Source organism: Ursus americanus, chromosome 15 (assembly GCF_024610735.1).
Source record: "Ursus americanus isolate L20-20 chromosome 15, mUrsAme1.1.p, whole genome shotgun sequence".
NCBI lineage: Eukaryota > Metazoa > Chordata > Mammalia > Carnivora > Ursidae > Ursus > Ursus americanus.
Genome location: NC_142141.1, coordinates 35,690,828 through 35,702,873, shown reverse-complemented (window position 1 = coordinate 35,702,873; position 12,046 = coordinate 35,690,828). Strand labels below are relative to the sequence as shown.

Sequence of the window (12,046 nt, the reverse complement as noted above, 5' to 3'; positions counted from 1 at the left end):
TTAAGTGTCTTGCCCAGGGTCACATAATCATCTGTGTCCCTCTCCTAATTATTTGGATTCCGTGACCAGGGGTATTTCCGACTACACCATGTTGATACATCAGAGAAACTCACTATTTATAGAACACTTGTGATGCTTTCATGAAAATAAACATAAAGGGGCGCCTGGGTGGCTCAGTTTGGTTAAGCGGCTAACTCTTGATTTTGGCTCGGGTCATGATCTTAGGGTTCTGGGATCGAGCCTCGAGTCAGGCTCTGTGCTTACCTGGGAGTCTGCTTCAGGATTCTCTCTCTCCCTCTGCCTCTCCCCCCACATGCGTGCCCTCTCTCTCTCTCAAATAAATAAATAAATCTTTAAAAATTAAAAAAATAAACATACAGGTTTTTGCCAAATACATCACCCTTAATTTGTTAGTAGTAATTTGTATTTTGTGTGTTAGTTTTTCTTGCAGTAGAATAACCCTTGAACTTGTTTTGCATTCAGTCAGTGGTTTGACTTCTCTGGTTTTAAATACATGCCTCCTTTTTTATGCTCTCTTTTCCTAATTAACAACGTGCCAAGTAGAAAGAGATAAGTTATGCACTTTAATTACAATAACCCCAGGCTACTGAGAGAATTCTCATCACAGTCTCGGACTGTGCATTCCGTGTTCACTTAGAAACAATTGGTAAAAACTTCATGTAAGCCGTGGATTTGAACTCTGAGGTGGTGGGGCCAGCCCTGAACAAGAGCAGAGAATTTTATTCCATGTTCCTTCCAGTCATGCTGTGCTCCTTTCCTTCCTATTAAAAATGGGAAGTAACTATTAGCCCAGGTTATGATGAGGGATAGGGAATTTGAGATGCCTTAAAGGGTAGCAGAAAGCAGCATCGAGAGCCCAGAATTCTGGATCAGCTCTGCCACCAGTGAGCTGTCTCTCTGGGCAAGTCACATGAACTCTCTGAGCCTCAGTCTACCTGTTTGTAAAATGGACTTGTTGTGCTAGCTGATCTCTAAGGTCTTTTTATAGAAGTCAAAGTTTCTTTGACTCTGAGTCCTTATAATTCCATATTCCTTTCCCCACCCTTATCTCATACCCTTTGTTTCCCCAAACCAAGCAGTAGCTTCTGGCTTCAAAAAGATATGTGATATCATGTCAAAACAAAGCAGTTTTTATAAATACCAAAGGACTTTATCCAGTGAATAATATGTGCCTTATTCTACTTGTTGGAAAGAACAGAATCTGGCATCATTTCCATTCTCATCTTTGTACCATTTCACAGCTGCTGCAACACATCCATGGTCCTTTTCTCTAAGAAGTTTCCTTCAAGACAGACTTCCTAGGTAGGCTAAGGGGCAGGAGGAGACCTCAGCTACCTACACCCAACTTCAGTGTCTTCATGTTCTTCTGGTTGAAGTATCTTAGATACTTGGCACCAAAAAGTGCATGATAGAGTGTTATGGATATTGAACTAGGGGTCATATGATCCAATTCTGGTCCTAGGTCTTCTAATGAGATGCATGACCTTTATCTCAAGTTACTTGTCTTCTGTGGCCTCAGTTTACACATTTATGAAATGAGAAGTTTGGACTTCAAGGTGTCTAAGGTCTCCTGCAGCTTTAAAGTGTGTGAAGTGTTACTTAAATGGACTTAAATGGGTGATGGAAAGGGTTATCAAGAAGCCTAAAATTATGGTTCCTGCCTTCAAGGGGTTCACAACTGAGTTGGGAAACATAAGGACAGCATTCTGGGGCCAGGAGTCCAGAGGTGGAAATAAAATTCTAAGCATCTGTTGATATTTTCAAGCTCTGGAAATTTGTTCTAAGCTCATGGTTAGGGGCACATATCCATGGGTGGATGGCCCCGTCCTGGAGGAGATGGAGGAATGTCCTACAGGTCTTGCCAGTTTCATCTTTTGTGGAATCGCCATCTTTTCTCTGGAAGTGTCTGATGTTCTCTTTTTAAAATATCACTTGATTTTGGCCTTCTCATGATATACATTCAGCTCTGTCTCCACAGGATGCATGCAGTTGGAAGGATGGGTAAGCTATGTATAGGATATAGGAGAGGAGGGAAAGATGGCAGTGTGGAAAAAAGCAATAACCAGTCTTGGGATAAGAAAACACAAGATGTATTAAGGAGACAACTGATCAACCAGTTTGACTATTAGGACTTTTGAAGAGGAGAAAAAATGCTGAAAACACAATTTGGAGTAGACTATAAGTAGTATGATGTAGTCAAAAGAGAAACTGAAGATAAATTCTAGCTCTGCTATTTACCATCTGGGTGCCTTTGAGCAAGTGACTTAATCTTTCTGAGCTTGTATTTCACATGGTAAAATGGAGAAAATAATACCAATGACACAGCACTTTTTGAGGATTAATAGAAATAATGTATGAAAGTTCCTGGCACAGTAAAAATGGTCCTAAGTATTCATTTTCTAGGTCCCAGGCTCTTTGCACCTCCACAGTGGCTTCTTCTCTGACAGGCAACTGGGAAAGTAGCAACCAGACAGACCTGGCTTTGAGTTGGGCTTGGCCAGTTACAAAATCTTTGCTCTTAGTCAAATCATTTAGCCTTTCTGAGCTTCAATTTACTTCTCTATAAAGTGAAATTAACCATTCTTACTTTGCAGACTTATTGTAAAGTTTAGAAATGTATTATGTTACACACACAACCATACCTGTTAATTGTGGAGGGACAGTAGATTTCAATAGATAATGGTGATGGGGGAAAGAAGGAGGAAAAAGAGGAGTTAAACTGAGATCCTTGAACTCTTAAGCAAGAGCCTAGGATTTATCTTGTAGGTCATGGTGGTCTTTGAAAGTTTTTATTCTTCAGTTAGGGTATCATAAGATGAAATGAAGAGAATCTCGACTTTGGTGAGCACAGTACAAGAATGGCGAGAATGTGGACAGGGCAGGGAGAACACCTTGAAGGTAGAGAGAGACCAGCTCCCTGGAGACAAAATGCAGCTCTCTTCATGTATGTGCTATATAGTTCTTTTATTATCAAATGGATTCTTTCCTCCTTAATCTGACAATTGTGAATCTATGAGAGAGACAGACATAGAAATGGAGAGTGAGAAAGGGACCTAGAGAAAGAGGGAGAGTCGAGGAGAGAAGTAGAAAGGTACACAGCTCCAGAGAGACAAGAGAGAGGAAAGCTGTGTTCGAGGGCTTCCTGGCTTTTTGTGTGAAGACATCTGGCACACAGCTGTGCCGGCTGGAGGCAGGTGGCTTAAGAGAACTTGCATCCAGGTATAAACCTGGAATCAACAGGCTTGGATTTTCAGCTGATATGTGGGCTATTTTAAATAAAACTGTGGGGAGTTGAAGTGAAGGTTGTGAGAACACCACCTCCCCTGTGTTATCCCACCTTCACCAAAATGTGCCTGAGCACCTGAGAACGGTTCCTTCCCTGCTGTCTCCACATCACCTGCCCACCACCATCTCTCTCTTCCTGGTCGGGAGGAGATTTCTGGTCGACTGTGTGTCCGCTGCGAAGGCTTCCCACACTGTCTTTCTGTTGTGTCCTTCAACTCTGTTTTCAATCTGCATGCTTTTTTTTTTTTTTTTTTTTTGTGCTTAAAGGAGGGTGAATTTGCTTTTGTGAGAAAGGTGTTTGGCTTAGCTTATTGTGAAAGCAGAATGTCTTTAAGTTCAGTTTATGTTTTTTATGTCTCCCTCCTCTCCTTTCCTCTCCTTCTTCTAACCAGTCATCCAAACACTGGATGTCTGATGGGCATTGCAACCTACAGAAGTCAGTTTCTGTTGCCAGAGTTGTTTCTGCTGTAAGGGCTGGTGCCCAGCATGTCCTGTTTAGAGAAGGCACTTGGTACCTAGGCCCAAACCAGCTGGGAGGAAATGGGGGTGCTATGGAACAGCACTTTGGAAGACTCTCAGACCCTGGGAGAGTACCACCTGTGACCACCTATGGCAGGACTTTTGGAGATCAGTAGATTTTGTGACCATCCCCCAAAAGGCAATGTCATATATTGTCTCCTAAGAGTTATTCTCAGCCCACCTTCCAGTTCTCAAAGATCCCATTGTCTTGCTAAGATGGATGGAAATGGTGGCACCTAAGATAACCACGTAGGGCCCCCTTTTGCCAGGTGTAGGAGTGTTTACTCTAATGAAATGTCTCTTTCTTGTTTTAAAGAATTTGTAATGAAATATTTCATACATCAAGAGTTTGTATAAAGATAATATGAACACTCATAGGTACCCAGCACCTGTCTTAAGAAATAGACTGTTATAGAGCTCTCAGAGGCTTCTGTGTTCCGGAGCTCATTCACATCCCTCCCCTAACTTCCCCCAAGTATTTACATCATGGTCTTACTTTTCTTATGAGTTAAGACATATGTGTGTGTGTGTGTGTATATACACACACACACACACATATTTAGAACTATATATATTTACATATAAATATATATATTTAGTTCTATATAGTTCTATTTATATATATTTATCCTTAAATAATATATTAAATTTCGCTTGCTGTTGAATTTTATATAAATGGCATCAAACTGGATATGTTCTTTTGAAACTTGCATTTTTTACATGGAATAATGTGAGATTAAGCCATGCCGATGCATTAAATGCTCATTCTTTCATTTCTCCTGCAATATAGTAGTCCATTCCATAGATATAGTATAATTCACTTATCTATTCTCTGCTGACAGATATTTAGGGTGTTACTTGTTATAAATAGCAAATTTGAAATGTTTTTTACCATTATAAATTCTGTTGCTCTGACTGTGTTTTGCATGTGGCCTGGGTACAGATGTGGGAGAATTTCTCCAGATTTTGTAAGTTGGATTGAAATTGCTGGGTTGAACGGTGTGAACATTATCTACTTATTTCCAAGAATTTTTGTAAAGTGGTTGTACACATCTAACCTCGGTATAAAGAGTCCCTATGGATCCCATCCTTGGTGATATTCTTTTATTGCCCAACATTTACATTTTTTGCCAGTCTTGTCAGTATAAAATGGCAGCTCTTTCTGGAATTAATTGGCATTTCCTTAGTACTTATGAGATGAAACTTTTTTTTTTAATTTTTTGGTCATCGAGCTTCCTCTCTTGTGTTACTTTTTGTGTGTTTCCAATACCTCCCCATCCATTTGACAGAGCTCTGTATATGGCTCAATAACGATAGAAAAGGGAGGGAAGGCGTATGCTGACAGTGTGTGCTCTTTTCTCTGTGCAGGCCCCAAGGAAGCAGGAAGTGGCCACTACGGATCCCGCTATACAACGGGAGTCGGTGAGGATGACGAATTTGAAGACTACTTGAATTTGGATGTTTCCTTTGAGGAGGTAACAAGAATCTCTGCTCATAAAACCTGGGTGTTTTTGTTTTCATGCTGAACAAGGCAATTTAACCAATGGACCATGAACATTTTACCTAAAACTTACTTAAATTGGCCCATTTGCTCTTAACACTTATTTTCTCTGTTAGGCTCCAGGTGCTCATAAATTCGTGGTAACTAGGTACCCACCACGCTGATGTTCTGTAGCCGGCCCCTGCCTGCGGACTTCACAGTCTGGCAGAAATATATTTAGATTCCCACCAAGTGGACATGTATGAAGTCAAATATTAGGAGGAAATGAACAATTCCTTGGCAAAGTAACACATCTTTGTGATATTATAATAATAAAAATCATGTAATATCAGCTTTACCACTGATTTTCTGAATAGCACAGGGAAAGGTACTTAAAATCCTTGAGCCTAGAGTTCTTATCCATAAAGTGGGGTCAGTCCTATCTACCCCATCTGCATCCTAGGGTTTTGAGAAATCACAAAAGTGACCATATTTTCAAGTATTAGACATCACCCATAAATAAGGCTATCTAAACACTGTGCTCTGTGTTAATCCTGAACCCTTTCTCTTCTCTGGCTTTAGGTGAAACCACTTCCTGCTCTCAAAGGAGGAAATGGGAAATTTTTGGTGGAATCCGAGCTGGCACTCAGGTCAAACCCAAAGACTGCTCCAAGGCTTGCCCCCCCTACCCTAGCATCTCTCCCAATAACTACGGTGGCTCCCCAGCCCACGCCAATGGAGACGAAAGAGAAGAATGGAGTGGCTATGATGCCAAGGCTCTTTGACACGTCTTGTGATGAAACGCTCTGCTCTGCTGATAGCTTTTGTGCCAATGACTACACCTGGGGGGGCTCACGGTGCCAATGCAACCTGGGCAAAGGTGGTGCGAGCTGCTCAGAAGGTAGGCCATTGGTGGGGAGAAGAACATGGTGGGAGCCAGGGGGCAGTTCTGTGTTCCACACATGGTTCCTCCTAGCCCTTTTTCTAAGATAAGCACCTTTTCCACGTATTCATAATTAAATTAGCTATCCAGGAAAAATGTAAGGCCACTTCCATTGCTTCTAGTTGACTAGTGCCCTGTTTCTATGTGTGCCATACGTGTACTTTTGGAGCAATTAATAAATAATCCTGACAGCACCTCGGGGAGGCAGACTTTACTTGGATCACGTCTCTACTGCAAAAGTGCAGCTGAAACATGGGCGTAAAGGTTAAGAAAGATAATAATTGAGCCAACTTACATTACACAGATGTCCAGCTGGAGGGCAGGCAGCAGTGGTCTTAAAACCATTGATTTCTTTTTCGGGTAGCAAGTTAACAATCTCCAGTTTCTCCCGGAGAATTTCAGAAGCTCAAAGTTCCCAAGAATGAGAATCATAGGTGTAAAAAGTAGAGAAGGTAATAAGCCAGGTGTAGCAGATTATTCGAGGTTTTCACTTAATGACCTCTAGGCAATGGCATGTATTGTTTTGCATTTGAAGAAGAAAGGAAATCATACAGTATGCTTTTATGTTGTCTTTTTCTCTTTTCAGATATTGTTATACAGTATCCTCAGTTCTTTGGCCACTCCTATGTAACTTTTGAGCCTCTGAAGAACTCCTATCAGGCGTTTCAAATTACTCTTGAATTTAGGGTAAGAAGGATTACTTGTTTGATGAATGCCTATCGGACGGACATCTTAGCTGAGCATTGTGCCGTATCGAATGCAGCGGGCTGGGAGTGTAGGAAGTGTGGAGACAAATAGCAAAGGTCCTTAAACACGTTCACAGGGTAGCAAGAACGATGGGCACATTCACACATAAAGGGTGCCAGTGAGTGGAGGGTGGGTTCTCTATGCTACTGAACTGTGGAAGTGGCCGGCCGGCCAGTGAGAGCGTGTAGGTCCCAGCCCTGTGGCTCATCGTCGTGACTCCTCACAGACCAGGATCTCAGAGGCATATGCATTCCCCATTCCCAAATCCCTCTTAAAGGGAGCTCACATGTCTGCCATCCTTGCTGTGACGATAACCGAACAAATGAAAAACTGCTAGACACGCGGCCCTGGCACATAGTGAGAGCCCAGTGGAAGCTCTCTGATCTGAATCAACTGCAAATCAGATTTCAATCAGGGACTTCAGCTTAGAGTTATTCCTTTGGACATCTTAGACAACACAGCAAGGTTTGGAGATCTGGAAACAAGTCCCCTTTGAGGTCATGGTCACAGTGTCGTGTGTCCAAAAGATGATCCATCCCAGTCTAGGGCAGCCAACGTGGGTGAAAACCAACCTAGTCTATCAGCAGGACGGATGTTATCATCCTGTTCTCCTAACAGAAGGAAGAAGCAAATGTGCATGCTTCTCCAGAGGGAGGGAGGTAAAAAGAGTAAGAAAAAAAAATAGAACGCTCTTTGGTGAAGATAGAATTTGACGGACACGCAAACAGCCTCTCTGTGACGGGGTCTCTGTGCACATGGTTTTCCTGAGGCTCTGCTGGAGGACCCACCAAGCCAAGGGCAGAGCAGGTCAAAGGCAGAGCCAGCTTTCTCTAAACTCACTGCCATTCTTCACACACTGTTTCTATTGCTGCCCTTTGTTTACTGGAAAGGAGTAGAGAACTGGTACCCGGGAGTTCACTGGAGTCCGTGCGCTTGTCCCTCCGTAAACAGGACCACAGAGAGAATGCTCGGGTTTCATATTCATGAGTGTTTCCAGGTGGCGCTCATTATTCGTGTGGCTTTTGTTGGTACAACAGGCAGAGGCGGAGGACGGCTTATTGCTGTACTGCGGGGAGAACGAGCACGGGAGGGGCGATTTCATGGCCCTGGCCATCATCCGACGCTCTCTCCAGTTCAGGTAACTCCCGCCGAAACCCCACGGATTTGTTAATGCGATTCTACATTACGTTTACATTTTTATAGTGTGAATAAAATAGAAATGGGATGGATCCCTGCAGATAGAGGAACGGTGCATACAAGGCAAGCAGGGAGCTGTTCACAAAATAGTGGCGTATCAGGATTGCCGGTCACCCTTGAAGCTTGAGTTTTGGAACCTGTAACCATCCGTTCATTCGACAGGAAATGTTTCTGGAGCACCTGCAGTGTACCAGGCACCGTTGTAGGTCCAGCGAATGCAACAGTGAGCCCAAGCCATCCTGTCCCTTTGCTCCTGGGGCTCGAGTAGATGTGACGGGAAGGAGGCTGGGATCTTCTTGTCTCTAGGCAAATAGGACTGATAGCCACAGAGAGCAGAGAGGAGCCCTCAACCTCCTGAGGGGTCCCAGAGGCCCAGAGCCCATCCTCAGCTTCCCCCTGGGGCCGCAGCAGACTGTTTGGCACTCCTCCTCAGCCCTGGTCATTTCTCTGCCAATGTACTTTGGAATCCGCTGTTAGTTTGTGCGTGGGTTTCTGGGGGCAGAGTTTCGTGGGGGTGGGAGTGTTGAACCACCCACACAGGGTGTACACAGCACCTCCGTGAGAATGACCAGTGAGGATCAGCCTTGTCCTATCCCTTGCGCACTGGTTAAGGTCCTTGGCACCATTCCTCTGCTGCCTGACCTTCAGCAAGTGACCTCACCTCTCTGAGCGGGCATTTCCTCCCAGGACTCTTGTGAGGATGAAGTGAATGAATACATCAAAGTGCTTAGAGCGGTGCCTGGCTCATAGCAAGCACTCAATAAGCAGTAACCATTATTGTCTTCGGATTATTTCAGCCCCCAGATTACTTTAGGTTAAGCTGGAGAGGACTGTTGAACATCCCGCTTGGAGAAGACAGCGGTCCCCCATCCTTTGCTAAATGCTTTGATTCGTGGGAGTTTGATGCTGGGCCAGGGTCTGGGGCAGCAGTTCTCACACTTGGAGGATCTGTAGCACTGGCAGGAATTTGCTGGTAGCCACTCCCCAGCTCTGCACCTCGTGATTCTGCTACCCTGCCCCCCAGAGAAGCCTACTCCGCCATGCCTCTCAACCCCATTCCTCTCCACCGAGGATCGTGGAGACACAGGGAATCCATGAGAAGTAGCTTCAATTAGTGCAAGTCCAGAGAAGGATGATGCTGGCCCTTTGTCCTGCCCCACTGGCCATCTCAGGACCCGGGGGGAAGTGGCATGGCGGCCGTCTGGAAGTTGACGGGAAAGGGTCAGGGTTCTAGATGGAAGGCACAGTGACTAGTGGGTACCCTGCGCCATAGGGAAGTTAGAGAAAGAAAACAAAAACAAGGGTAAAGCAATCGTCTGAGAATGTTCCCCCTCTGCCCACACCTCCCCACAACGCTGGGGCCTCCTGTGGAAACTGCACCTGCATTTGGGCACAGCTGAGCACAGATGGCATGCTGGCCAGCTTGCCAAGATGAGTGTGAAGACTTGTGTTTTTTACATTTTATTAATATCGCTGAGCCCATCATCTGGGAGTTGGGGCAAGTCCCCAGAGAAATACCTGGAAGCAGAATGACTCAAGTTCTAATTCGCTGTACCTGGGATCCACTTGAACCATCTGGCAGTCACCGAGAGAGAGGGGGAGGATCTTAGTTGCCCATCCTTTTCGAAACTGCAGAGAAGATCAGGTTGAGGAAGGCCCCACATTTGAAGGGTCTGTGGGCAGATTAAAGATAACTGGACTGAGACTGGCCCAGAGAGCAGGCGTCTAGCTCTTTCATGTAGAGATTGAAATGGTTCTTGATATTCATAAAAAGAACAGAACAGGTTGGCTCTCAAAGAAGCCATCGCCCCAGAAGTGGTGTCCATGAGGTCTGAACACATACGGAGCTGGTTGATCAGAGAGCCTTTTTGGCCTTTTCCTCCCCACAGGTTTAATTGTGGAACTGGAGTTGCTGTCATTACAAGTGAAAGCAAAATCAAACTAGGGGCCTGGCATACAGTTACGCTCCACAGAGATGGGCTGAAAGGGCTGCTGCAGGTGAACAACGGCACCCTGGTGACAGGCCAGTCCCAGGTGAGTGCGAGCCTCACACCCTGCCCACCCACCTAGCGCCCACCGTTAACATCGCCCGGGGTGGGGCGGGGGGCACTGCGGAGAGCTGAGGCAGACATGGCAGGACGCAAGCTCAGGGCACCCATCCATCCCACAACTGCTGAGGAGAAGAGTTGAATCTGCAAGCATCATCACTGTGGGGGCACAGAAACATGCAGTTGGCCTTGTGCTCAGGGCCATGTTCTCTTTCCACAAGGACAAAGGTGGGGGTGGGGGGGGGGGAGAAGGCCCGTATGGGAAGAAAAGATGCCGTTATTAGTGCCAAACACAAAGCTTGCTTTTAAGGCAAGGGTGTTGCCATGTGGCTTTAGAAAACAGTCCTGAAAAGTTCACTTGGTTGAATAGACAGGAACGATCCTTTCATCTACCCTTTTGGGGGCCATGATTCCAGGAAGTGGTCAAACAATTTAACTGTTGGGCTACTCAGTAAATCACCTAGGTATTCACATATTGGTCATGCTCTGGGCAATTTTAGAACCCTGTTTAGAATAAACAGTTTGGATTAGCAACCTGCCAAGGAACTGAGTCTGTAATTATAATCAGGCAGGTGTCTGTATTCTCTGAGGAAAAATGTAGCAAGAAAGCTTTTGTGTATATGTGTGTGGTTTCCTCCCTGCCTGGACTTTCCACTATTTTTTACTGGCAAGACATGTTATATAAAGGGCCAAGCCTTGCAGATTCCCATTAATTTGGACCCCAGTGGTTCCAAAGGAACAAGAATCCAAACATAGTGAATATGAATCCAGTGAGGTCGCTTATGCATATACACATGTATTTCTAAGGGGAAAAAGACTATGATGAAAAATGAACTATGGAATCACATGCATGCCAGGACAATAGCCCTAATATGATTACAATCAAGTCTGATAGGAATAAAGAAGCTTTGGCCTTGGATCCCAAATACTAACAGTGAATATAAGATGGAGAAGCTGTAATAGAAGCTATACATGTGAAAATGTCTTGTGGTTGAAAGCAAGGAAATTTTGCAAAGGTTAATAAACCGAGCCATGTGGTAACAACAAGCGAAAGAAACTATAAGTAATGTAAGTTACACCTCAGAGTGATTCCCACCCAAAGCAAGGGAATTGGACTTTCACACTTTGGTTCCCATCAAAACTGTTAAGTGCTCTGCTGGGGGAAGGCAAACTCCAGGGCACTTCCAGTTCTCTGCATAGCAGGCAAAGCACGCTCCAGAACCCAAAGCAACCCTCATCAGAGCAAGGTAAAGGTCAATCTTTACCAGACTATTGCCTGGGATGTTGTAAGAGAGGCTCAGAGGAACCACCCACCCTATCACACACGTAATGTCCCAGAAAAGGAAAAAAAGATTGAGTTGTCAGGCCCCTGCTGTGGGCCTGGATCAGGGAACAGTGAAGATAAGATCCAGGAGGGAATTCTGAGGATCTGAATGAAATAAGCCAACAGGGCACTCAATTCATCTAACAAAAACAGTACCCTTAGTGGCTGGTGAACAATCCTTAAAATTCACTGTAAATACTTTAAAGCTGCCTAGCTCATATTCAATATACTATTTATCAATGATTCTTATCTATCCATTAGGAAAGATAAATTAATGATTTAGATGTTCTATTTGTTGGCAACAAAAGTCTAAAAGATAAAGATTGCATTTCAGTGGCTTACATTCTGGACTTTTTATAAATTCTGGCAACATGCCTTTTCCCAGCCCACTTTAATCCAAATGAATAAGATATTTCTGTAATAAAAAAATGATGAAGGGTACCTTAATTTTGTCCTACCTCATGTTCAGGTCTGTATTTTGT

The 12,046-nt window shown here is 44.3% G+C and overlaps 1 protein-coding gene across 1 annotated transcript in view; it reads left to right on the top strand.

Annotated features, from left to right (window-relative positions):
- The window catches only part of EGFLAM (EGF like, fibronectin type III and laminin G domains), a 178,784-nt gene that overhangs the window by 122,718 nt on the left and 44,020 nt on the right, over positions 1-12,046 (top strand). The window contains exons 8-12 of the mRNA XM_045787293.2: positions 5,194-5,300; positions 5,888-6,206; positions 6,835-6,935; positions 8,033-8,133; positions 10,082-10,226. Of these exons, the coding sequence (XP_045643249.2) occupies positions 5,194-5,300; positions 5,888-6,206; positions 6,835-6,935; positions 8,033-8,133; positions 10,082-10,226 (773 nt within the window). The remainder of the gene's footprint in view (positions 1-5,193; positions 5,301-5,887; positions 6,207-6,834; positions 6,936-8,032; positions 8,134-10,081; positions 10,227-12,046) is intronic.